The sequence below is a fragment of the Rattus norvegicus genome, chromosome 8, assembly GCF_036323735.1.
Source record: "Rattus norvegicus strain BN/NHsdMcwi chromosome 8, GRCr8, whole genome shotgun sequence".
Classification (NCBI taxonomy): Eukaryota; Metazoa; Chordata; class Mammalia; order Rodentia; family Muridae; genus Rattus; species Rattus norvegicus.
Genome location: NC_086026.1, coordinates 131,911,491 through 131,939,375, shown reverse-complemented (window position 1 = coordinate 131,939,375; position 27,885 = coordinate 131,911,491). Strand labels below are relative to the sequence as shown.

At 43.9% G+C, this 27,885-nt stretch overlaps 1 protein-coding gene across 3 annotated transcripts in view; it reads right to left on the bottom strand.

Annotated features, from left to right (window-relative positions):
• Positions 1-27,885, bottom strand: part of Lars2 (leucyl-tRNA synthetase 2, mitochondrial) — a 96,139-nt gene that overhangs the window by 44,491 nt on the left and 23,763 nt on the right. For 2 of the 3 annotated variants that reach the window (XM_063265860.1, NM_001413842.1), the window contains exons 4-7: positions 21,110-21,201; positions 19,131-19,191; positions 6,412-6,501; positions 3,933-4,076 (exon numbers count right to left, since the gene is read on the bottom strand). In XM_063265860.1, coding sequence (XP_063121930.1) covers positions 3,933-4,076; positions 6,412-6,501; positions 19,131-19,191; positions 21,110-21,201 — 387 coding nt within the window. The remainder of the gene's footprint in view (positions 1-3,932; positions 4,077-6,411; positions 6,502-19,130; positions 19,192-21,109; positions 21,202-27,885) is intronic. The other variant, XM_008766727.4, reaches the window with a different exon arrangement.

The window sequence follows — 27,885 nt, the reverse complement described above, 5'->3', positions numbered from 1 at the left end:
GAGTTGATACTTACCATCCACAGCCAATAACTCTGGAGGGCAGGTTGAGGGGAAGCAATAGAACACACTGTACAGCAGCCTTTAATAAAGTGGTTTTCTGTTCCGGAGTTCTGTTTCTGAGGTCAGAGTCTTTAGACCCTGGAACATAAGTACATGAAAGGGCTCCTGGACACAGCCTGGCTCCTAAGCCGACCACGTGGACACACTGGAGCAAGCACAGAGCTCTGAAGATCCTTGTGAAGACAGCTCTCAAGCCAAGCCAGGTCCTAGAGCTCACTCCTCCTCTGCCTGGGCTGTAGAGCTGAAAAGCCATGTCCATTTTGCACTCTCCTTTAACTTGAATGGAATTCTATTGGGGGGTGAGTCTGAAAAAGCTCTTGCTTTCTAGGTTACAAAGGACTTGTTTGCACTGCTCCTGTTGCTTCTGTCTTGAACAGAAATGTGGTATCTGGAGCTGCAGTAACCGTCTAGCAACCCTAAGATCACACGCAGGAAGAAACGGCCGAGAGAAGTCCTGAGAAGCCCAGTCAGACGCCCCACCAATCTGTTCCCAGCAACTGCTTCTCATTATGTGGGAAAAGTAGCTTCCCACTTGCTTAAACCACCATGACTTGGGTTTTCAGTTGTTTGAGCTAAAAGCATCCTTAGTTGGTCCAATGTCTCATCCTTATACACACAGCAGGACTTTACTAGTGCACGCCAATTCCTATCATGCCAGGTGTTCAGGACATCCCTTCTCAGTTGATCTTTACGATTCTGGAACAAATTTTCAATCTATTATTTTTTCCCTCTGCTCTGAAGAGTCTGATGGTCACCTCGAACTCAAAAGGACTACCTTACCCATGAGGGCTAGCTCTAACCAAGAGAGCAGTCTAACCCTGAGCTCCCCAGTCAAGTCAGGTCTTCCTGGGTATTATCCCTGTCTGCATCCTCTTACCCAACAGATCATCAAGCTCAGGAGATTGTGCCTCTGAGCACTTATCTAACCCCCTTCTACTTCTCCTACCTAAGTGTAGATTCTACATGCTGGGACCATTGCAAAAGCATTTGGACTGGTACCTGTCACCACTCTGTCTATTGCACAATGTTCTTATAAAGACACAATTCCGGGGACAGGCGAGATGGCTTGGTGGTTAAGAGTGCTTTCTTCTCTTGAGAAAAACCTGAGTTCAGTTTCCAGCACCCACTTGGGAGGCTCACGACCAGGTGTAATTCCAGTCTCAAAGGATCTAAAACTTCTGTCCTCCTTAGGCACTTGTACTCACATGCACAGAGCCACATACATTCATACCATTTTTGAAAATGTATAGATCTCTTTTAAAGGCTACCCCTTAACTCTGACATCACTGCCTTTACAATATTTCATGATTTCATATGGCTCTTGGTCAAAATTTGTAAGAATTAATGCAGCTCGTAATTACCTCTCCAGACCTATTTAGAGTCTTCCCACATGGCTCTCAGTTTAACATATTGTGTCCATCTCTTAGCTTTTCAACCCCATTGTGGTGGTTTGCATACTCAGCCCTAGAGAGTGTCACGATTAGGAGGGGTGGCCTTGTTGGGGGAAGTGTGACACTGTGTGAGTGGGCTTTGAGGTCTCGCATGCTTAAGCTACACCCAGTGTGGTACAGTCTCCCTGCTGCCTGTGGATCAGGATGTAGAGCTCTCAGTTCCTTCTCCAGCACCATGTCTGCCTGTGTGCAGCCATGCTTCCTGCCATGATGATAATGGACTAAACCTCTGAGTGTAAGCCAGCCCCAATTAGAGGTTTTCCTTTTAAGAGTTGCCATGGTCATGGTGTCTCTTCCCAGTGTAGAAGCCCTGAGACACCCATCACACATCCCTCACTGCACAGAGTTGGTGTTATGTCTTTTCTCTCTAACTTAGAGAAAAGCACTGAAGCTTTTGATCCAGATGTACTCAGTTGGTCCATATTCTCAGTCAGTTCAGAGTTGAAGGCGGTTTCAGCTCTTCTGAGATTCACAACAATCAGCGTTTTTTTTTAAGTCTGTTCATTTATATAACAAATGCCTTCATGCTATCAATTAACTTCGACTTCTGTCTGTTGGGTCGCAGGCTTTTAAAAAATGCAGTAATTTTGTTTGTTTTGCTTTTCAAGACAGGGTTTCTTTGTCTTTATAGCCTTTGTCTTTGACAGTCTTGGCTGTCCTAGAACTAGCTCTGTAGACTAGGCTTGCCTTGAACTCACAGAGGGCTGCCGGCCTCCGCCTCCCTGAGTGCTGAGATTAAAGGTGTGCACCATCACCGCCAGGCAAATGTAGTAATCTTTATTACCTGTTAGGCACTGCAGATGATACTATACAGGGGTGCTGGATCACCCTCAACTCCCTGGGATCTATTTTCTTCTAGAAATTCTATTGACTCCTACAGAGGCTTACTTTTAATCTTAAATAACCAATCTGTGCTGTTTTTGTCCTTAGTCATAGGATGTTATTGAAGCTTCCAGTTACGGCCTTTGGGGAGTCAATGTCGCTCTTAGACAGATGTAAGATGCAGGTTTCCACAGCCTCCCAGCCCTGGGTCTGCTCTCCTACCACAGCCACCACGTGTGCCAGCATCATGGACTCTCTCTCTTCTCCCAATTTTCAGAGCTAACCTCCTAAGAGCTTTTTCAATAAATCTGCACAGGAGTTCAGCAAGAACCAAGAGTTACCATGGCAACTCACCATTCTGCTGAACAGTTGAAAATTCACAGCTGACAGTTTAAAGAACAATGCCTCTGGTCAGGTTATTACATTTCCAACGAGAAGCAGAGGTCAAAGCACAGGAGCTAACTAGTTGTCCTTCCAATACTGCCATCAGAGTTTCATGGCACGTCAGGGAGGGGACTGGTACCCCTCCTTTCCAATAAGCCATCAGAGAGTCTCTGGAGGGGAGGAAGAGCAGAAGAAATGACATCTGCTCAGGAATATGACAGACCTGAGGCTAGCGAAGAGGGGCTGCACAGAAAGCTATGCTCTCACCTTTGCTCTCCTCCAGGCAAGTTAACTAGCTCTTTTGAACCTGTCCCAGATCCATGCCCAGGGTCAGCGGTGTCAAAATGAACTAAAAGGAAATGAGCCTCACTGCAGATAGTGTTTACGGGGGACCCTGAGGGGCTGCTGAGCTGGTAGGTGTGGTTTTTCTTTTGGTCCAGAATGGTATAAATCAGAAGTTGCTTAGGACTGTGCTTTCTCTGCACACGAGCCTTATACACTATATCTGACCTGAGTTATCTGCAGATTAGACCCAGACTTTGTCTGGGCATGCTGTGGGTTGCCTTTGAGACTTAGCTCAGAACAGAAGCACTGAGTATTACACACACATAGAACTCAGGACTTTGTCCAGGCCACTATGACTTACTAAGAAACTCTGATTCCACGGCTGCCTTTGTCTTGATCTCTGAACACAGAATCAGCTAGAAGGTGCTTGAAGCATTATCAGGTCTAATTGCTCATCTTACTTATCAGGAAACTGAGGCCCAGGACAGCGTGCACAATTAATCAGAGGCATAGGAGAGTAGCATCTGGAGCTTTGGACTTGGCCCAGCTCACTTCTACTCTGGCCTTCTCTCCTGGAGACCAGTTAGTCCTTCACTTCTAGGCTACTATAAAGGATGGCACAGGGAAACTTGAACTCGAGCCCTCTGGAGCATCACAAAGACTCATTCCCTTTTCCCTTTTTGGATGTGTAATTGCAGATAGAGTTACTACTGCTTTGTGACAACTCACTGAAGAAGCACTATAATGACCTTCAGGTGTCTTTCTTGTTAAAACTTCAAGACCCGTGCCCACCACCCTGTATGTATCTGAACGACACTGAGGTTCTCTGCCTCCCATGTCCCAAGACTCTGCTTAGGCCCCTTTGACAGAGCTGACAGTGTGTTATACCCACACCCTGGGCATTGCTGAGAGTCTCTGCCTACCACTTACCTTTGCGTATGCAGTTGTCTTAATGAACCACTGTCTGAGGTATTTCTTCTCTACCTTGGCTCCAGAACGCCATGAACAGCCATATTCATTTACCTGCTCATTAGCCAGCACTGTTTGGTCCACTGGGTCCCAGTTAACCAAGGCCTGTTAGGATACAGGAGACAGAGGAATACACTGTGGTGATGCCCTTGGAGAACAAGGTTGTAATGTTAGTGTGGCCCCAAGCCTAAGGCCATCTTTAGGGTGGGCTGCCTGGCCAATGGGCCACTAGTAACAGTGACAAGGACACATATATGCCCTTGTTAGAACAGGTTTGGGGAAGACAGACGTCTGTGAGCACATGACTAACTCGATTAGGTTTTTCTTGAATGATACAATGAACATTCAGGATTAAAAATTTTAGAATACTTTGGAAAAGAAGAAAAAATGCATCTATTTAAAGTTTCGGAAAATAGGGTTACTGCAGCGGAAATAAATACATCGGTCTTTAATAGCAACACTGCTTACTGAGCGATAACCAAGTGCTAGTTCCCATGCTAAGTGGTTTTACCACTAAGTGACTGTCTAGCTCAGGGTTAGCTTCAAACATGAGCTACTCCTGCCTCAGTCTCTTGAGGACAGGGATCACAGTTGTGTGCTACTCAGGTTATGTGAGGTCCTTTAATGCTTTGTGGTAAGTAGAATCATCAGAATCCTGTCCTCAGAGAAGACTACTACAGAGAGTGAAGATGAGGAGTGGAGAAACAATATAAGAAACCTAAGGTCTGGGAGACACTGACAGACAGGGAAGGAGTTTGGTCTCGAGAAACTAAATTATGCTTGCAATTCTTGAAGACTATAGTTTAAGTTAGTGTGGAATATATCAAAAGTAGATAAGTCTTAAGTGAACAATTCATGAATGTTTAAATGAGTAAACAGTAACCAATACTCATGTTAAAATATAGAATGTTTTCTTTTTCTTTTTTAAATTTATGTGAGTACACAGTCACTGTCTTCAGACACCAGAAGACGGCATTGGATCCCATTACAGATGGTTGTGAGCCACCATGTGGTTGCTAAGAATTGAACTCAGGATCTCTGGAAGAGCAGTCAGAGCTCTTAACCACTGAGATATCTCTCCAGCCCCCACTATAACCATTCTCAGCACTTCCAGAAAACTGTTATGCTTTCTCCCTTCAACACTGTTCCCCAATGGTAACAACTCCGAGTCCTACTCACAGATTCACTTGGCTGGTAGAATACGTGGTCCTAACCATGATGAAGGCATTCCAGAGTTCCTGTTAGTTTCGGTCTTTGTTTGAAACAAATGCCTCTGCCTACGCTTACCACTTTGTGACATTCAGGTGCCTCCTGGTACAAAGAAGGGGCTGAGTACACAGCAATCTGGGGATTGCTCTGCTCATCTGAGAAGCACTGCTTAAAAATTTAATGGTAGACTGTGCGACACGTGCAACTCCTCAGCACCAAAAAGTATTCACAGTAATTCTGGTAAGAGACAGTGCTAGCAACTGTGTGCCCCTTCCTGCTCATGACCAGCATCTACCTGAGCTCTGGCCCACAGGCTGGTTTGCCTTCTGTGAGAAACTACGGTGAGCTGAAGTAGGTGCTACTAAAGCCTACAGCACTGTCAGACAGCCTGTCCTGCTGGGTCAGAGGCCAAACACTGCCCCCTCCAGTCCAAGTCAAATGACAAGGGTATTTATTCTCTGAAAGTCACCAGTGCTGAACACGTTCCCGCCTTCCAGGCTGTGCTAAAGTCAGCACAGTCAGGGCCTTTATTATGTTCTCTCTTCAGTGGGATTTCCAAGATGTGTTGGATGTTTCCCACACTTACATGAAAGTCAGGGTTGGGAGAGGTTAGCCATGAGCCATAATCTGGGTTATGATTTTACGACTGCAAGTAGTAGAGTCACAAAACAGTTGAAGTTATGCCGTCTGGCATCAGATGGAAAGACGAGCACTGAACAGTTTATTTTCTCTAACATGGGTCTTTGCCTCATAAAGTGTATAGAGACGACACGACCAGGGTAGTAAGTATCTAGGACCTAAAAGTTTCAGATTCATAAACCTAAGAAAATTGGCTCATCTTTTATTATCACTAATACTAGGGAGATTTCAGGAGGTAAAAAGAAAGGACTAAACAGTTCTTTACTTTTGGTAGTGCTCAGCCTGCTGCAAATGATTTTGTGAGCCTGAATTGGCCTTCATTTTTACCATTATGTACAAACGGGACTTTGTTTCTCACTTAAAAGTTAGAATTCTTGTTTTGTTTTGATATTTTTGACACAAGGTCTCACCATGTAGCTCTGGTTGTCCTGGAACTCATTGTGTAGACCAGGCTGGCCTGAACTCACCGAGATCTGCCTGCCTCTGCCTCCCAAATACTGAGATAAAAGGTGTGCACCACCACACTTGGCTAGCAGTGATGATTCTAAGACGGAGAGGATTTATAAAACTTTAAAAGGGAAGCTGAACTTACCTCCTTTTGATAGGCAAGTCCAGCTTCGTAGAGTTTGATAAACAGGTATTGAGTCCATTTGTAGTAATCTGGCAAACACGTAGTGATTTCCTGCCAAAAAGGGAAGAGGTATAAATGCACAGTCAGGCACTCCACCACACACACAACAACTTAGAGATTCGGTTCTTAAAAGCAATTAAATTGCAAAGCATTTACCAACCTATTTCCACTAAAAGTGAGTGAAGAAGCCATTCATGCTGGGAAGAAAGAGATGATGTCATTGAACTGTCTCCCCTATCTTTTCTAGATGTGTTCAATGAGAAGAGTCTCAGGTCGCTTCCCTATCATCCATGGAAGAAGTTACAGTACAGGAAACAGCTATGAACTGTTTTTAAAGATTTAATAGTTTTCGTCTGTGTGTGGGTGTGGGGTATATGCACACGAGTGCTGTTGTTGACTGAGGCCAGAAGACGCTGTCAGATCCCCTGTAACTGGAGTTACAGGTGGCTGTAAGACACCAGATATGGGTGTTGGAAACTGAACCTGGGCCATCTGGATGACCAGCAAACGCTCTTTTTTTTTTTTTTTTTTTGTTTCTTTTTTTCGGAGCTGGGGACCGAACCCAGGGCCTTGCGCTTCCTAGGTAAGTGCTCTACCACTGAGCTAAATCCCCAACCCCCCAGCAAACGCTCTTAACTGCCGAGCCATCCTTCCAATCCGGCTAGGAACATTTTTTGCTAGGATAAACACATGCTGGGGGCCAAGAATATAGCTCATCTGAAAAGCAACTATGAATGTCAGAGTACTTGTTCATTGCAATGTGATTCTCATTTCAGAATAAATCTTTTGTCTACATAGATCCTAGGTCTAATAGCTTGTGTAGCCTCATTATTTTTCTTTTTATTATATAATATGAATTAAGCTATTGTTTACATGGGGAGATTAACCAAAAGTTCCTAAAGTGTACTTTCTGCCTAAAAAACAAATTTAATATAGAATTTTAAAAGCCAGGGCTTCATGCATGTTAGGTGAGGACTCTTATCAACTGAGCTGCATTTTCTTGGTTGTTTCCCTAGCTTTTCTTGGTTGTTCTATACGTGCTTTGTTATTGTTGCTGTTTTAAGTAGTAGAGTCCTACTTTTAAAAAACAATTACATTATCTGGGTGTTACTGGGAATCAAACCCAGAACCCAGGCATGCTAACAAGTGCTCCAACATTGAGCCGTAACCTCAGCCCAGAAAACAAGTATTTACAAATGCAGAACAGGGGTTTGAGAGTTGGCTTAGCAAAGAGAAATGGCTGTTCTTCTAGAAGGTCTTGAGTTCAATTCCTAGCACCCACATGGTGGCTCACAACCATCTATAACTGTAGTCTCATGGAACTCGATGTCTTATAGTAATGTGCAAACATACATGCAGGCAAAACACCAATATACATAAAATAAATAAACAAAAGTTTCTAAAGATGCAAAATAGCTCAACTCTGACTACCAGCTCCATCTCCCCATCGTGAGTCACAGACAAATCTGCCAATCTAATGGTGGTTCCAAGCCTGGACTCTGCCAAAAGCTAAGCTGTGGTTTCTCTGCCACATGCGTGAGTCATGAGCACCCAGGACTCCACAGGCACCTGATAGATAGGGGCCAGGCATGAGGACACTGCCAGCTCAAGGGTCAGGCGAGCAGACAGGGAGCAGCTCGCCTCCCCAGATCCCGCTATCAGTGCCAATGCTGCCTTCTCAGCCCTGACCTGCTAGTGTGGCACAGACTTAGTTTTCTAAACAAATACCTTTAAAAACTTCCATTTTTAATCAACATATTTCAAGAGTCATCTTCTATTCTGTTTTACTCATCATTCTATGCTCTCCAACACTATGCTGCTGAATTAAGAATAAACCAGACACATGAGAGTCTATATACAAAAGCAAATCTGTGCACCTCATGTAAGTCTCACAGCTAAACGCTCAGAGCGCTGTAGTCACAAACACACAGGGAGAACAGAACTGAATTGGAGGGTAGAATGGGTGAGGATTATGAGAAATATATTAGACCATGTTATTGTAGAAATCTTTTTTTAAAAAAACCTTTATCCACTACAGTTTTAAGGAAGTACATAAAGCAAATGTAAAAAAGTCAAACTTAAATCTTAAAAAGTTAAACATTAACACTTTATTTTGTATTTATTTGAGTTGCTCATAATGAAATATCAAATCTTTCCAATTAATGTAATATAATGGATTATAATGAATATGCATTGTAATGAAAATATTTTATAAAGAATGTCTTATAATATACTCTCTAAGCCCTTGGATCTGCTTCTAGACACTGAGTAAAATTCACATAGCAACAGAACAGCATTATCTTCAACTAGGTTTGTGGTTTTGAAAATCAGTTTTCCTGAAGTAGAAAAGGAAGGGTAGAGTGAGTCTTCATCTAGCCGACCATCTACCTGTGTTCCTTTGGGCATCATTAGCTCAAGGTGAAAGAGTCTGCACCCCCACTTTCTCCCTGACGTCCCATGCAGACTTGACCTGTTTTATCTGTTCTGCCACCGACAGAAGACATAATGCTAGCTGCTGCGTGGCCAGGCCACTGCTGTGCAACTGGACGAGGACTGAGGAGACTACTGTGGCTCCCCATGCTGCACCTTCCTACTGTGGTAGGCCAGCTTCTTATTACTAAGTCAAACAATGTACATTTTGAGAATCACAAGATTCCCTTTGGAGCCTTCCATGATTTACCCATTAGAACAAAAGAAAATTCTAGTCTTCTAAAATCATCAAAAGCATTTTTTTAAATTATATCACTTAAAAAGCTTTTAGTTTAGCCAATTAACTAAAAATCCAAACCTTCCTTTTAGATATTCACTGTGAACTACTTACTCAAAACACAGTTCTACAGTCAAGAGGCCATTGGGCTTAATACCCATGAAAATATTAACAGGCCCTCTCTTCTTTCTAATGTAGAAACTCTGTTCCCTGGGTATTATCTGGCAATGTCTAGAAATAACTTTGTCACCATTGTGTGTGTGTGTGTGTGTGTGTGTGTGTGTGTGTGTGTGTGTGTGTGTGTGTGTGTAAGAGAGGGACAGACAGAGACAGAGACAGAGACAGACAGAGACAGACAAAGCACATACATGCACACAGACTCATCAACTAGTAGACATGTGAGTTAATACTACAGAGCTAATATAAAAGAGAGTCTGCTGTGTCTGGTGTGAGGTTCCTGGTGATTTGCCAGTCTGGCGGTGGTGGCACACACCTTGAATTCCAGTACTCAGGAGACAGAAGCAGGTGGATCTCTGTGAATTCAAGGCCAAGTGAGTTCTACGGAGTGAGTTCCAGACAGCCAAGGCTACACAGAAAGAGCCTGTCTTGATAAACAAAACAAACAGTCCCCTTGAGTTATCTAGCTATACATAGTTTTCATTTTTGTGGAAAGGGGTTGTATATAAACCAGGATACTTTACACTCGGGATAATCTTCCTGTCTTAACCCTCCCAAGTATTAGGATTACAGGAATGAGGCACCTTGTGCTGTTTTCGGCTTTAAATGTTAATAGAGCAATGTTGATCTAAAGGTTTATATTATTTCATTTTCAGTCTGAAGCTACAGGCAGATCAAAGGAACATTAGACAGACAACTCTTTAGTGGGCAGTCCACAAAAGTGACAAAGAAAGTTGAATCTCATCTCCTGGGGCTAGTCCATTCTCTGAGTTTTTCTCTTCCATCAGATTTGGCTTTTCCATTGAATATGACTGGCAAATCACCAGGAACCGCACACCAGACACAGGTCAGGGCTGAAATGCTGTTTGCTAGGGACAAGTGATTTTTTTTTGGGGGGGGGATATCTAAATTTTAAATAATTTAATATGTCCCCAAGTGGCAGTCTGACTTAGAAATTTTCATGTAATAAATGTTTCTGTTTTAAAGTCAGAAAGGCATGTGGTTATTGATACATTGGTTTATTCCCTCCCACAAAACAGATGTCAACACCGAAGTATCTAAAGATCATCTGGAATCTAACCCAAATATCCAGATTCAACCACATCTGCAGGGCCCACTCAGGCACCCTGCATCTGTAGGGTGGGGCTCCTTGCCATCCTCATCTGCCCAAAGGCATGGATGGCACCAGTTGGTAAGACTTCTTGGTGAGATCATCAGAAAAAGCAAGTAAGACTGATTGCCCCTAAGTTCCCTGTTTTCAAATGAGAGGACTGCAAAGGACTGGGGTTTAGTCCCAAGCATGTACTTGGCAGCTCAGACCTGTCTGTAAAGTCAGTTCTAATAGATCTGAACCCTCTTCAGGCATGCACTTGGTGCACATACACACATGCAGAAAATCACTCATACACAAGTAAGTCCACACCTGCATTAACACAAAGTCAGGTAATTCAAGTTCACAGCTCTAAAAGCAGATCACTCCACATAGATCACTATCAAGGTATCAGCTTTTATATCCTGTGCGCTCCAGAGAGCACCATATAGCTGTCTATCTGGGATCTCAGTTAAGTGGCTCCTCCACATTGCAATCCTACACTTTACACTGTCTGAGGTTGGTGTTGAAAATATTTCATAGATTTATAGGACCCAAGGTAAAAGATAGGCTCTTTCAGAACACAAAGAGGGTCAAAGCAACCTCTTGGAAAACAACCATCCTCACCTAATGACATTGAATAACATCTAAGCCAATGTCACAGTGACTTGTGGCCCAATAGTTTGGCATCGACGATGTCCAAGAGGCTGAGGCAGCACAGCTTGATTATGTCTATGGTACAGAAGAAGATTTGCACTGGATGTTAGGACTGTGGCATTCAGAACCCATCTGGTGCTCTAATACTCCTTCCTTGCTCTAGAAATATCTAGAGGAGTGTGATGTCAGGGAGGGACACTCAGAGGTCCCTCAGCAATCCCCAGCAGAAAAGGGACATACAGTGTGATACAGCTTAGCACAGTCCTGGTTTGGTCTCCTAGCTCTTCCTGTGGTTTTTGTCTGGGGCTTTTTCCTTTTTCTCTTTGTCCATAGAAAGCTTATAGCAGGGGACTGAGGCAGGAAGACTGAAAGTTTGAGGCCAGCCTGGGTTTCACAGTGAGTTCCAAACATCCACTTCACAGTTAATGATAAGAAAGAGAAGTAGTAAAGGACAGTGACCTACTCACAAGATGGAGGCAGCAGGATAAGTGTGAGGGTAAGGAGCTGGGTGCTAGTGCTGGAAAGGCAGCTACCACAGAGCTTAGTGGTAGAGCTTGTGCAGCATGCAAGGGGCTCAGGTTCAATCCCCAGTACAAGGAAGGGAAGAGAGAAGGCCAGCGAGAAGGCCAGCGAGATGGCTCACCGGGGAAGTGTGCTTGCTTTCACACACATGCTTCTAGCCTGGGCCTTCACTGGAGACCCAGCTAAGCCACCCAAGTCCAAACAAGAAGTAAACCTCAAGAAAAGTTGTTAATAAGAGAGGCTAATGACTCGGTGACAAGGACAAGTGAGGAACAGTCCACCACCAAACTAGGCTAAAGCTTAAAGGCCAAATGTCTTTCCCTCATTCAGGATGTAGTGCAGACTGTCTAGACTTGTTATTCATGCTCCTAAATTTTATGCACTTCTCACTCTGTCAGACTCTGAGGAAATGGAGGTGTGCAGGGCTACAGGCAGAAGCCCCAGCCCTGGATGACCTGGACCACCGCAATCAGATGACTCTCTCTGACCTTAATAGTGTTTTCTGACACAGATGTTGCAACCACTGTAAGAATGAAGGGATCTGATGAGGATCAAGCTGACTTTCCAATACTGTCAACCCCTCAGGTGTGTACTGAAGGCTCATGAGTCTTCATTAAACAAAACATTCATTCCAGGGGTTAAGGGTCATCATATTGACAAAACAGTCAAAGCCAGATGTGGTAACATGCACCCATAATTCCATACTCAGGAGGTTGAGGCAGGAGAATTCCCATGAATGTGAGCCCAGCCTGAGTTATACAGTGAGTTTCAGGCTAGCCTGATCTACAGCATGATGCTCTTTTACAAAACAAAGCAAGGTAAAGCAACTCTGGCCTAAGGCAGAATGTTAGATAATTTTATAAATAAAGCATGTTTTTAAAGAATGGAGTATATCATTGCTCCTGGTTTATTCACAGCAGTTCATCTGAGAAGAGCTTCCCTAACACACTGTACAGTGATTTAAGAAATCTGTGTGCACAGTCTGCAAAACCCCAAAGACAAATGGAGAACTAACTGTGTTCATCATTAGCAATTTCCAGATCAGAACCCTTTGGGAAGGAGACACAATGATTTGATGTCATACTGGCTCATCAGTATACTTCTGCCCTCTTTAATTCAGCAGTGAGAAGACACCAAATAAGGTCACCTGCTGGGTTATGGAACTCACTCTGTAGACCAGGCTGGCCTCAAACTCAGAGAAACTTGTCTGCCTCTGTCTCCTGATTGCTGGGATTACAGGCTTGTGCCACCACTGCCACCAGGTCAGCTGATGGGTCTTTATGCTAAGACACTCACCAGTAGGCAAGGGGGTTAGAGGGAAAAAATGGATCTGCCACTATGCACATGCACTCACTCATAACTCAACTCTACAGACTCACAGAGCGCTTTCCAGAGAAGAGAATGACAGGGAGAGCTGGCATTCCAGGTCTGGCTCTACACTGCTGGGCTCAGGTCCAGGAAGATGACCTTTCCTCCACCTCTGAGAATTCTGAGGACTTTTACGGTCTCACCATCTTCCTCAACATTTCATCCATGCCTGTCTACCCCATTCCTTCCCATCTTCCCCTTTGGGTAAAGAGAAGCAAGCCTGCTGACACCTTTACGTTCACAGCTTCTGAGGCCAGGGTCCTGCTGCATCTTTCCCTGACTCCTGACAGACATTGTCAGGACCACACTAGGCTATGTGGCCTCCCTCCTCCCTTCCTGACCATCATTCCCAGTCCTTCAGCCAGGCTTACTGAAACCCCTGTGGCCTTCCCCTAGCCTCTTTGTTGTGTTCCTCTTCCTTCTGAAATCTGTCAGTTTCCATCTCTATCTGCATCTCCTGTTTCTTCCTGCTCACCCCTTTGCAGAATTGAAGGAAAAGGTATTAATATCAGAGTAATTTGTCTAAGCACTCATTTTCATGTGATTATGTTCTTCCACTCAGGACTATCTTTAGGCTTAAAATGAACATTTAAAGAAAACCAAAACTGACAAATGCCAGGCACCGACTGTGCTTTTACAGTGTGTGGTTTTTTCTTAAAGGTCTTGCTTTCCAATCCAAGGCCACAAGTTAAGTTCTTAAGTGATTTGAAAGGTTCACTTCTACATTTCTAAAAGAAAATTTAGAATATTAACAGCAGGGAGATTGGGGCCTACAGTTTTGAAGACACTGTCTTCCTTATTGCAAATAGCTCCTTTTCAGAAGGGGCAGGGGAGAGGGAGAGAGGGAGGGAGAGAGATGGAAAAAGAGAGAAGGAGAGAGAGAGAGAGAGAGAGAGAGAGAGAGAGAGAGAGAGAGAGAGAGAGAGGAGGGAGATAGATGACTTTTATCATGTACCTGGTATCTTGACAATTTCTCCAACCCATAGTACTCAAGGTCCTAGGAGCTGCCCATATGCAGACAAAAAGCAACAATTTGGTACATTTCTTGGTAAGTATTCTTTGCCAACTGACAACAATTTCATCAAGGTACTCTAACAAAGCACAGCTTTGCTAACTTGACATTTAGGGACAGAACGCCCTCCATAAAGTGACAGAGGAGATTAATTAGTTTCAGTTGCAATTCATTGTCAGTCTAGGTGGGTAGAGGCCAGCACTCCATATTTCTAAAAGGAAGGAACACTGATAGAATGTATGGTTTGAAACATTCTCAAACTTTTAGGTTCACCAGGGTAGAATCTTCCAACAGATACTTTCACAAGTGCTTCTCTAGGTTTCCTGAGAATGTAAAGGCATTTTTTTTTTCAGGCATGGTTGAGTGTCAGGAGTTAGAAGCAAACACCTTCTTTATCAGGCCACAAAGCAACAGTGGCAGCCACAGAAGCTACATGCGCTTCCACTAAGCAAGGAGTTGGAGAAACTTGCCACAGTGTGAACAATTTTACCTGAGACAAGGACCAAGAAATGAAACCATAAACTTAAAAAAAAAGTCATTAAAAAAAATACCTAATAGTCCAGCAATGTGTGTGTGTGTGTGTGTGTGTGTGTGTGTGTGTGTGTGTGTGTGTGTGTGTAGGGTCTATGTTCATGTCTGTGTTCAGATATGTGCATGTCAAGAAAAGAGATGACGGACATCTTTGGCCACTCTCCATTATGTTTGTGACAAGGTCTCTCACTAATCTGAGCTTATCATTTTGTCTGGGCTGATCCCAGGCATCCTTCTATCTCCATGCCCGTCCTAACCCCGATTGTAATGTAGGTGCTGGGTATCCAAATTCAGGTGCTTGTGCTTGTACAGCAAGCATTTTAGTGACTCAACATTTTCCCGGCTCCTAACCTAGAAATTTGGGGGTGTTTGTTTCTTTGTTGTTTTGTTTTGGCGAGGGTTCCAGTGGAGGAAGAGAAGTGGCTGGTTGGTAAACATTGGCCTAGCTGGACATGTACATGTGCCAAGACATGGTCAGAACTTCAGGATGACTGAAACATCTAGAGACACACAGCAAATTCACTTCCAAGGTTCCACCTTGCCCCCTTGAAGGTGAGTTTGGAGTACAGGGAACACCTACAGGAGGCATTCATTCTTCTAAGGGAACACCAGAAACCCAGAGCTAGAGATTGAACAGACAAATGGTTTCACTTGTAAGGACCGAAAAGGAGACTGGCTTAGTCAAATGCTTGTAGTGCCTGCCACATGTTGTCAAGGCAACTGGCTTTGCGCTCTCACAATGGAAGCTTCTCCCCAACCTGGCTGTCAGGCACTTACCTGCTTCAAAGTACTTTTTAAGATAAACAAAAAACAAACAAATAAACAAAAACCCCTTATTTAAGAATGTATCTGCTACCCTGTAGGCCTTGTTATGTCTAGGGTTTCAATCTTCCTTATTTGATGTTTCGTCAGATGCAAAAATAAGGAGCCAGGACCTTGAAGTAATAATGACTTTTCATTCTGTAAGCTTAACCATGGTGTCTAAAAATGAACTCAGGCAGGGGCAGTGTGTTTGGGATGAAGAGGACATTATTCCTGAACTGTAATCACCATCTAACAGTGGGGGAGGAAAGGCTGAAACAAATGAGCCCATGGCATGAAGAATCCCAATACAGCCCTGGAAATACAAAATGTGTAAACTGCTATTCCAAAGCATGTCCCCCCAGCCTCCTGCCCTCTCTTTCTCCCCCTCCTACCCTCCCTCTTCTTTCCAACACTCCCCTCATGTATGTGTACACACATGTGTGCAGGAAGATGCACCTAGACATTCATATGAGTCCAGAAGAGAACACTGAGTATCCTCTTTTTTTTTTTCTGGAGCTGGGGACCGAACCCAGGGCCTTGTGCTTGCTAGGCAAGCGCTCTACCACTGAGCTAAATCCCCAGCCCCGAGTATCCTCTTCTATTTCTTTCTGCCTATTCCCTTAAGGCAGGGTCTGTTTTTGGACCTGGGACTCACATTCTGCTGGCTGGGCTAGAATCTAGCCAAAGAGATCACGCTGTCTCTACCCCACTCTATCTGGGGTTGCAGATGTGTGTAAGACTCATGTTATACGAATTATATATGTGCTGGGATTCAAACTCTAGACCTTATTATTGTATGACAAGCATTTTTACCTGCTGAGTCACCTCTCGAACCTCCTGAATTCTTTACTGATGGAATTACGCCAAGATGAGAAAGCAAGAGAAAAAGAAACAAAAATGCTTGAGTTGACAAAGGGCATGGCTGCCACAAAGCACTCAGTGGCAACTGGGCCTTACCAGGCTGTAAGGTATAGACAGCCAACACTCTTAGTAGCTTTCAAGCTGTAAAGTATCAGTGATGTTCTCGGCAGACACCCAGCCTTATCCAGACTGTAAACCCTGACCTGGTACAAACACAGGCTCTGCACAGCACAGCGGCTTGGCTGTCCTGGCTCCTACTCATGTGCAGCGGGCGGCTCTGCAGTTACCGACAGTGTCCCAGGACAGCAGTGTCCTGGGACAGCAGTTCCAAGGTTTGTTTGACCTCATGCAAGAGCAATGCAACCCACCCTGCTAACTGTCAGGTGAAATCCAATTGCTTTTTCTGCCATTTTTCAATTCTCTCTGCCACCCTTCCCTCCATGAGAGATAGCCTTGGCTGTCTGATCCCCAATAAACCTTTCTTTCTACCCATGGAGCAGAAACCACAGTTTCATTGTGCCCTCATTTACAAAAACTAAAATTTCTGACAACAGGGTTATAACAAAAGTGGAAAATGTAAAAGGCTATTTTATATTTTTAGTGGTTATATCTAGCATGTGTTGCTAAAAACAAGCAAACAAAAACTTTATGGCTATGGTTTAGCAGAATATAATCTAGGACTGATAATTTCATATGCCTAGAGAAAAAAGAAAACAAAATGTCAAATGTAAGAAATCACAAAAAAGGGATACTTATAACTATGGTTTTAATTTTTAATTTTATTTTATATGTATTAAGTGCTTTGTGTGCCTGTATGTAAGTAAACCACATAAGTATTGTACCTTCAGAAAGGATCAGCTCCCCCTGGTTGTGAGCTGTCCTGTGGATGTTAGAAACTTGTAGTGGCTATTCCCGGCTGTCAACTTGCCTGTATCTGGAATGAACTACATTCCAGAATTGGAAGGCTCACCCATGATCCTGATCTTGAGGCCGGGAGATACAAGTTTCTGACCTGGATCTTGGCATGGAGATCTTGAGGCAAAGTGGCTATGAATGCCAGGAGACTAAGGCAAGGAGATTTCTAAGTTCAAGGTCATCTGGGACAAAGTAAATCCCAGATCCAGGCATGGTGGTACACATCTTTAATCTGGGACTCACCTGCTAGAGATCTACATAAGGACATTGGAAGAAGGAAGACTCTCTTCTTTGCCTGCCTTCCTTGTAGGACTGAGTAACTACTAGATCCTTAGACTTCTATTCACAGCTGCTGCTGACCATTGTTGGGGAGTTGAACTACAGACTGTAAGTCATCAACAAATTCCCTTACTCTATAGAGACTACCCATAAGTTCTGTGACTCTAGAGCACCCTGACTAAGACAAAACTAAACTCTGATTCTTTGCAAGAGCCTCCCACAACTGTTTTAAAAAGTTGAATTTGAGGAGCTAAAGTGATGACTCAGCAGTTAAGAGCAGTTTCTGCTCTTCCAGAAGTCCCATGTTTGATTTCCTGCACCCACAACCATTTCTGATTCCAATTACGAGGCATCTGACACCTTCTTCTGGTCTTCACAGTCAACAGGCAAGTGCACGGTATAGACATACACATAAAACACCCATATACCTATTTAAAAAATTCTAATTAGAAAATAATTATGGGCTGGGGCTGGACAACACACACACTCACACACACATACACACTCACACATACTCATACACATACACACACATACACACACATACACACACACATTCACACACATATACACACACTCACACATTCACACACATATACACACACTCACACACTCACACTCACACACACACTCACACACATACACACACACTCACACACACACATTCACACACATTCACACACATTCACACATACACACACATTCACACACACATACACACACATTCTCACACACATTCACACACACATACACACACACGCACATACACATACATACACATGCACATACACACACATTCACACACACACATTCACACACACTCACACATAAACACACACTCACACACACTCACACACACACTCACACACACACACTTAAGGAAACCATGAATGCTACCCCTGAGGGACTGGCGCTCTGTGATGGCCTTTCATTTTACTCTCTGCCAACAAATCGCCACTGGGTGTGCAAGGCAACATGATCTGAAGCAGGAAAAGAAAACCAAAACCAAAAAGCCAAGGCCTTTTCAACTACACCACCTTTGTCTTTTCCCACTGCACTCATCTCATTCCAGAGGTTATGGGGAAAGGAAGGGTCCCAGTGCTTCAGTAAAACCCCACCCAGTCTGTGAGTGAGTGAGTGCTGAGAGGGATCATGGCATGAAAGAGACCTTTCACTCACGGGCAAATAGTAGTCTCCCTTACTCAGCGGCCTACGCCTCCAAGGCCTGGGCTGGGCCTCTGAAGATCTCCTTTCACGGTTGGCATGACCCTGAGGTACATGGTGTGTGACTTTTTGGAAGAGTCACACACCAAAGACTGTACGTGCCAGAATCACCATAGGCTGGTACATACCAATTCTGAATTCAGAACGAAATATAAACAAATGGCCAGTCCATCACCCAAAGGACCAGCAGGTTAACATTTAATCACTTTTATGTTTATTCCAATAATCCTTTTAAACTGTTGCTGTAAGCGAGAAACCCTTGTGCAAAGTCTTTGCTACACACACACACACACACACACACACACACACACACACACACGGCCCAACCCATTATGAAGTCAAAAAAAGAAGTTAGCTCTCTTAGCTTAATCCCACAGAAAATTATTTGCATGCAGGCAAAATACCCACTCTGGATTGTTTTGTATTTGTGGAGTGCTAAGCCTTCTCTCCAGACATCTGTCACTTCCTTCTTCTTCCCCCCACTCAATCAGGCCCTTCCCTGAACACAGCCCCAGGGAGAAAAGCTGACTCACCCTGTCCCAGCTGAAGCACAGGCCGAGGCGGTCCAGCTGTTTCCTCATGTGTTTAATGTTGCTGTGAGACAAAGGGAAGCAAGTTTGACTTTGAGAGGGGATCAGGACCACAGACAAACTACATTTTAAGAATATTTTAGAAAACTTAAAAACTTTAGCTCAGTCACGGATGTTTAACTGTTGCTTTGCCCTGGCGAGGAAAAAACCAATCCCTAAGAATTAGTACAATATCAGTATGCTAGCAGACACCCCTGGTCTGGACTTGCCCATCTACGAGGTGCCACTCTGGTCTTCCCACGGCCACTCTAACAACCAACCTCTTGATGTGTGACCCTGGCCTTACCCTGGCCTTTCCATATGTCTGTGTTCTACACCGTTAGGTCAAGAAGCAAGTCTGAAAGCAACTAAAAGCAAAAACAAAAACAAACCCTTACACGTTGGGTGGTTTGGAGCTCAGTGGAAGAAGCTCTTGCCTGGTGTGTGTAAGCCCCAGAACTGAGTGTGCAAATGTCACACACACACACACACACACACACACACACACACACACACACAATTCTCTACGTATAAACTGGGGAAATTAAAAACAAATAACACAGTGTTCCATCTATCAGAACCTAAAACTGCTCTCAACTGGATAAGGGAGAAGTGATCAATTTGTAATTCTTGTTGCTGGATCAGCTCATGCCATGCTTGATCTATTTATTAGAGTTGTCATTTCCTTTTTTCTTCTTTTTGATCACTTCCATTAATGTAGAATTAATTATATTATGGATAGAGAGTACAGTGAGTTTGCTGCCATGCAGCTTTGGGTAGAAAAGGTGGTAAAGGGGCCGGGGAGATGGGGGTGTGGAAGGGTGCTGCTGGGTTCACAAGTGCAAGAACCCAAGTCCCACTATCTCTGTAAAGGGCAGGCATGGCTTGCCTTGGGGCAGACACAGCCAAGCAGGTCTTGAGAGCTCACCGACCAGTCAGACGAGCTGAAGTGGTGAGCTTCCATCTCAGTGAGAGACCCTGCTCAGGACAGTAAGGTGACACAGGAAGAGACATATGCTCAGCTGGGCACATTCATGTGAATGCATTTTACACAAAAAGTGGGGTGGGGAGGGGAAGGGAGAGAAAGAGGGAGGGCAGTGGAGGGGAAGGGAGAGGAAGAGAGGAAACGGGAGGAAGAGGAGGAGGCAGTGAAGGTTCCAAAGACAGGCAGGCCTGGAACTGTCCTACATCTGAAGAGTGAGATGATGCAGGGTCCCAGAAGATGTGTGGTGTTCAGTACCTGAGTAGCAGGGAGAAGGCTAGGAAGTCTGGGCCATGGGGCAGTAAGGGAAAGCCACACCCAGCCTTGAGTAGCTATATATCTTACTAAGTTGCTCCTTGCTTTTAAATGAAGAAAACAAAAATTTAATCTTCATAGAAAATCAGAATGTGGCATCTGGCTATGGTTCAGACTCAGGTCCTGCAGCCAAGAAGCACTGTTGAAACTGAACAAATGCAATTCTCTCCTCCTCGTTTCCTCCATGAAGGTAAATGCTCCGAGAAAGAAAGTTCTACATAACAAGCATCTGAACAACACCTGAATAAGCAAACACACCATCTTCTCCTGTACTTCTCCAGATTACAGGACTAAAAGGCAAGCGTCAGGAGCTGCAGTGGCTCAACGGTGAAGGTGTTTGCCACCTAGCCTGACAGCCTGAGTCTGATTCCCCACAGTGCACATGATGAAAGAGGAGAGCTTCCTCCCACAAACTGTCCCGACCTCCATATGTGCACTGTGACACATCCACCTTCCCCATAACTGACTAACTAGCTAGACAAACACCAGTGCACACAATCCTGTCTGTTTACATCCTGGCAATTTGCCAGTGTTGTAGTTGTTTTGTGTTCTTTTTTGCTTTCTGTTCTCTCTTGTGCATAGGCTTTAAAAGCTTTTTAAAAGATTTCTCTATGTGTAAGTACTTGAGTATGTCTTAAATACTTACCTTTGGGTCCAGCTTTCTGGGTGCAAATTCCTCTCTATGGCAGCATTTTCAGCAGGCAATCCAAACGCATCCCACCCCATGGGGTTGATAACCTGATATAACAGAGCAAAGTGAGAACTAAAGAGAAAAAATAAAAATGGGTTTGTGAAAGGAGCCGTGCCTTACCAGGAAGGAACAGCTTTTCTTCTGCTACCTTCCTCCCGCTGCCTGACCCTAGCAGGCTGCCCTCTTCACATGGTACCTCTGTCCCAGGACAGACATTGGTCATGATTCCTCCTTCCTTTGCCTATCACCCTCCTTCATTTTTAACAGAAACCTGTTAACAGGGATTCAGGAGTCTGGCCTAAAGGAAGTTTTCAGAGAAAATGATAGAGCAACTCTCTGCCCTACAAACTCTTCAAAGAACATATTCCAAGTTGCATATTCCAGATGCAGAATCTCTATCAATCATCCCATAACACCTGAGGCATCTTCATACCTGGACAGTGAGGTGGGAGTAATGGTTTGAGATATCCAGAAAACTTCATATAAGCCTTATACAATTCACATATGAAAAAAGTTGGCCAAGAGGAAGGCTAGAACACTGTCTTTTGACTGAAACATGTCACTGGCTCAGGAAAAGGCACTCCAGGGTGTCTCAGAGTAAACTTTAGTTCATTAAACAGGATTTGGGAGATGCGTTGGCTCAGTAATTAAAGTGCTTGCCTCCGAAGCAAGAGAATGGGAGTTTGGATGCCCAGGACCCACATAAACGCCAGTGGATATAGAAGCCCCCCTCTATCCACAACTCTGAAGGTAGAAATAAAAACCCTGGGAACAGGTTGGAGAGCTAGGGTTGGTTAAAAGACCCTGCCCTGCCAGGCTTGCCTTTAATCCCAGCACTCTAGAAGCAGAGGCAGGCAGATCTCTGTGAGTTCCAGGGAAGTCTGGTCTACATAGTGAGATCATGCTTAACAATAACACCAAGAGCCAGGGAGACTTTGTTCTCAGAGAAATAAAATGCCAAGGGTTTTAAAATGTCCATCTCTTGCCAGAATTTTCCAGTTATGGAACCTTGCTCTCTGATGTGGCAGTCACCAGCCACATTTAGGTTTAATTATGACTTTAATAGGTCAGTTCCTGTGGTGGGGGTTGGGGGTAGGTAGATGGTTCAGGCTGTCCCTGCAGGCTTTACAGCTGACAGGGAAACAGATGTTCTAGGTAAGGAGAGAATGAAACTTGATTCAGCCCAACCTCAGTACCTGGTGCTGGGCCAAACTTTGAGAGTCTGACACCAGTTGCTTTATTTTGACTATATTTAAGCATAGAAGAATTCTGAAGAAAAAAAAAGCTTTCTGATAACAATTAATTCAGTCCCATGAGTATAGCAGAACTTAAGATATGTTTACATTGAAATTCTTTGCAAAGCATATCTGGCTTCCTCACAAGGATGAGTTCTGTTGACTTAGAGATACTGCCCATGATTTAAGGTCTAGGGAGAATGCCTGTGGGTGTCGGGATTGGCCTGAACCTAAGATACAAAGAAGTCACTTAGGCTGTTTTAAGAACATGTGACATCTCTCCTATGAGTGGGTTTTATGACCTAAAGCAATGCTCAAAATTTAGGGGCAAAGGATCTGGGATAAGAGAGGCATAAATACTAGGGGATGGGGGTTAGCTCAGTAGATGACAAAGGATAGCCAGGTTGTAAACTACATCCGTCCTCAGCATTCCAGGAGGAAGACGGTAAACATCTCCTTCCTCTGAAGGACAGCTTCGTGTTTAACTTTCATGGCTTCTCCAGTGTTTATCTGTGTGCTCAAGGATTTTTTGCCCTCTCCAAGTTCCAATATTCAGAACACTTCTGGAGTCAACCAGAAACAGATTTATTTTTTCTTCATTTGCTGTTGTACAAATTAAAAACACAATATAGTTAGAAGTGAAGAGATGACTCAGTGGTTAAGAGACTAGCTGTTCTTCCAAAGGACCCAGATTTGATTCCCAAAACTCATGGGGTGGTTAACGACTGTGTAACTCCAGCGCCAGGGCATCCCATGCCCTCTTCTGGCCTCTGTGGGTGCTATACGCACACAGTGCAGACATACATGCAGGCTAAGTATTCATCCAAACATATATAGGAATGTGTGATTTTAAGGGAATAGAACTAGTCATACACAAATATTTCATGACCTGCCTTTTTCATTTAACATTACATCACAGGCACCTGTACTAAATACAAAAGTACTGATGCAGAGTTTCTGAGTGTGATGGAACCTTTCACAACACAGTTGTGCATAACCTAAGGACCTAAGATGCTGGATGTTCAAGTACACACACACACACACACACACACACACACACACACACACACACCAATCAGCCTGGTACACCAGTGCTGTTTGTTGTCTCACACTGTCTTAGTTAGGGTTCCTATTAATGCGCAAACATCGCGACCAAGAAGCAAGTCGGGGAGGAAAGGGTTTATTCAGCTCACACTTCCGTGTTGCTGTTCATCACCAAAGGAAGTCAGGACTGGAACTCTAGCAGGTCAGGAAGCAGGAGCTGATGCAGAGGTCATGGAGGGATGTTACTTACTGGCTTGCTTCCCCTGGCTTGCTCAGCTTGTTCTCTTATAGAATCCAAGACCACCAGCCCAGGGATGGCACCACCCACAATGAGCTGGGTTGTCCCCCTTGATCACTAGTTGAGAAAATGCCTTACAGCTGGGTCTCATGAAGGCATTCCCTCAACTGAGGCTCCCTTCTCTGTGATAACTCCAGCTTATGTCAAGTTGACACACAAATCCAGCCAGTGCACACGCCAATGAAAATTAATGACACAGATTCTCATGGGAGTATGTAAGATGAGAGCTGGCTTTATTAAGACTTATCAGAAAACAACTAAGAACTTAAGAAAAAGTGAGAAGAAACTCTCAAGAGGGAGGTTGGAGTCTCCAAAACAGAAGAACTATTTTCTTTGCCCCGGTTCTTATAGGCAATAACAGAGACTGGACAAAAGACTGAGGTAATCACAATTGAGAATGGTTAATTCTCTGGGTTTTCATGGGTAAAACCAGGGGAAGGCCCACATATTCACAGCATGTCCCCCCAGGCCAACCAATATAATAATCATCTGATATTCATTCACTGCCCCCAGTTAAGAGTAGTTGAGGGCCCCTCTGTCCAACTCTTATGCAGGCTTATTGACCATGATGGTCTGCTAAGCTGCCAATTACTTTGGTCAGGGTCACATCCTTTTCATTTTTCAGGTGTCTTGCTGTTAACTTGGCTCCCTGACTATGCTAGTCTTCGTCTTGACTGATGTCATTCATTGGTCAGGGGCCAGCTGGTGTTGCTACTTCTGACCTCTTGGGTATCCCAAGTGCTGTTTATTGTATGGGGCTCTCTCCATTCTCACAGCTACCAAGAAGCAGCTGCAGTGGTCTTGGTTATTGACTTGTCTTCGTTATAGTTTGGGATCTCTCTCCTGAAATTGGGCTGGTTTGTTATAAGCCCTCCTTACTACACACCTTGGGCTATTATAATTAGCTGCATTAGAAGCAATGCATTAAAAGCAAGAATATGTAATAAGCAACAGTATCTAGCACGTATCTCCCAAAGGGGAAAGGTCTTATGAAAGCTAGCCAGCCAACCCGTTATCAGTGGCCTTGTTTCTTGAAGCCTAATTGTCTCTTATGGTCCACTTGGACAGCTCATATCCAGATGCAAGTATAATTGTCTCTATTTTTTTAGTGCTCTTGGTTTAATTTTTTAACCCTTACATTTCCTTTTGATCTTAATGCCCCCTCCTGCTGTAGCATATATGGGAGGTTTATAGTTTTCACCATGGGTCCTTTGCCCTTATTGTCTACCAGAAGCTCACTCCTGCCTAAGTATGATGAATGCAAATCTCTAAAACAGAATTCTAACATTTGCTGAGTGAATCTATTCTGCACAGCTTTGGAAACATGACTAGACATACCCCAACCCAGTTGGGGCATATAGTCTCTTTCCTCCCATGAAATATGGCTCACCTATACAGTGTCCCATCCTCCCTAAAAGCATCTGCCCCTCTCAGAAACTGCTTCCTCTTAAGCTTCACTCAGTCTTGGTGTGGATGGCCAGTTTCAAAACCCTTCCCTGATAGAGAAGGAAAGCATGGGTTTGGACCCTTCCCTGGACTAGTCTGCAGCTAGGCTGGCTGCTGTAGTGATGGGAACCCACAAGAATTCTTAGTGTGAATCAACCTCACAGTGACATCTGAAAAAGCAGAATGGGAGCTGAGGTGGGTCCAAGTTCACTCAGAAGAACCTCAAGGACCTGGTCCAAGTACCCACGGTGCCTGGGCTCTTGCAACATTTCCTTGGATCCTGTGAGTTTTACCAGAATCTGTTAAAAACAAACAAACAAACAAACAACAACAACAAAAAAAAATAAACCTCCAAACTCCTTTTTTGCTGAAGTTGGTCTAAGCTGGGTTTCAGTCCCCAGGAGCCAGGAAGCCTCATGAAACAAATACCCTTGGCATAGACCTGCTCGGGAATATTGATTTATCCGCAGATGACACAGTCCTCCTGTGTTGGTTTTTACCCCCCAGGAACTAAAAAGCCCTAGTCTAGGTTATTCAGGAGTTCTTCCATACTGCCAGGCCTACAAGTGCATTCTGCTCATACTGCACTGCATTCTCTCAGGCTCCTGGGAAGAACACGTTAGTTGTGTAACTGTTCTGCAGAAAGGGGAGCTTAATCACCACTTGGTGTCTTTGTCAAAACTACCAATGACATTATTCCAATGTTCCTGCCCACTAACATTCTATTAGGCGCTGTCCTGATTTTTAGATAAAGTCAACACAGAGAAACACTGTCACACACACACACACACACACACGCACACGCACACACACACAAAGTCTAGATTTATGTAACAAACTTATTCATTTCTAATTTAATTTCCAGATGGAATTAACATGAAAGATACTCTTAGGTCACATGTTATCCAAGCAGTCTATGAACATAAAGTTAGAAAAATCTTAAGCTTCCTTAATATTTCAGATTCTTGGCAAAAATTAACAAACTCAACTGTCTAACCCCTGTGGGAGGTCCTTCTTTAACTCACTGTCTTGCTATCATCCATCAGAACACTGAACTAAACGTCCCTGCAAGCAAAATTTCTTTAAACCAGGAAGATGCCTGGTCATAAGCCCTGGGGATCACATATGGAGCCTGTTCCCTTGATGCAGGATCTCACTCACAATGTGGGAGAGATGGAGAGTAAAGGCCAGCACCACTGCAATGTGCCCAAACGTCTCTGTTCTTTTGGCAGTGGACTCTACTCCGGTGGGTTGCATGCATCTGTAATTCCAGCGTTCAGGAAGCTCAGGGAAGAAGATCATGAGTTCTAAGTTATCCAGGATTACACATTAAGACCCTGCTTCAGAAACAAAACTCAAGGTATCATGTATCACAATACGGCACATGAGATTATCTCTGGGCTTCAAGCACTTAGAAAAGCAAAGCCACAGACTGGATCCCAAACGATGCAAAACAAAAAGTGCCACACCCACTCCAGTGGAGTCTGTGTGACGTGAAGCTCTTGTGCTTCGTTTCTGTCCAGACAGAGGCGTGTGCCTGGAGTGGCTCGGCCTCCTGGAGGTCCCTGGAGTCTCCCTACAAACAGATGATGACCAGGGTCTATGCTTGTGGTGGAGGTGCCTTCTGTGTTCTAGCCTTGGTGATCTTAGCAACTTTAAGCCTGTCAACAATATCTGATTTTAAGAATATAGCAGTGTGGGAAGATGGTCATGTACCTTTAGATGTCTCAGGAACTGAGAGTTCAGAGACGGAAACGTCTCACACCATCATGGTCCTGATGAACTCAACGGCTGCGATGAATTCAACTGCTGCACCCATTAGTTCCCAGCAAATAGGAGAGAAAGTAATTGCAGCTACTAAGAACATAACTGTTCCAGAAAAGTCTTTCTCCCCCTTTTTGGGAAAGTTTTGTTTAGCATGATTCGGAATAGTAGTGACTCTTTTAGAAAGATCATGGATAAGTTCTAACAAGTTGAACAAACTTATCAAGAGTTAACTAGAAGGAAAAGAGAAACTAACATTGAGCAAGAAATGAAAGAAATTATAAAATGGTTACAAAAGTTTCCTTGTTATTCTGAGGGGCCATAAATATAGAGTTTAAACTTTATTAAAACAAAGGTAAATGTTGAATGCATATCTGGTGTCCACAAGTCTGGCAGTATAACTGCAGTTTTCTAAACTACTGTTTGCAGCTGAGAATTGTTTCCTAGACTGTACATTCAGCTTTCCTCCTTGCAAGGGACATTTGGTGGGGTGATGAATAAGAGCTGGATGATTGCCAATTATGATGTACCTGTTCTAACTACTTAAATCTATGCCAAGAAGTAAAGCTTTTTGCAGCAGCACACACCTCGAGTTTGTGTCTGTCTGTCACGCCGAATCCCGAATCCGTTCTCTACCTGAAATCCAAGCCTTGGTCCCTCTGCTGATATACTCCCCTGGGTGGTCTGTGGCAAAAAAGGATAGCCGTAGTTTCTTATCCCTGACTTCTGAGCCAAGACTGTCCAAACCATTCACTAGAAGAACTTTAGACTCTGTTGGTTAGTTTTAAAATGACTTGGCTTTCTTTATATCACTGGACTTCCACAGTTAAAATAAGTTAACCTATACCTATAGCTCACATGTACAAACATGGTAATCTGTCCTAAAGAAAAAAGGGCACCTGCATTTATATACTAGAGCCCAGCTAGGTCTGGAGGTCTACACC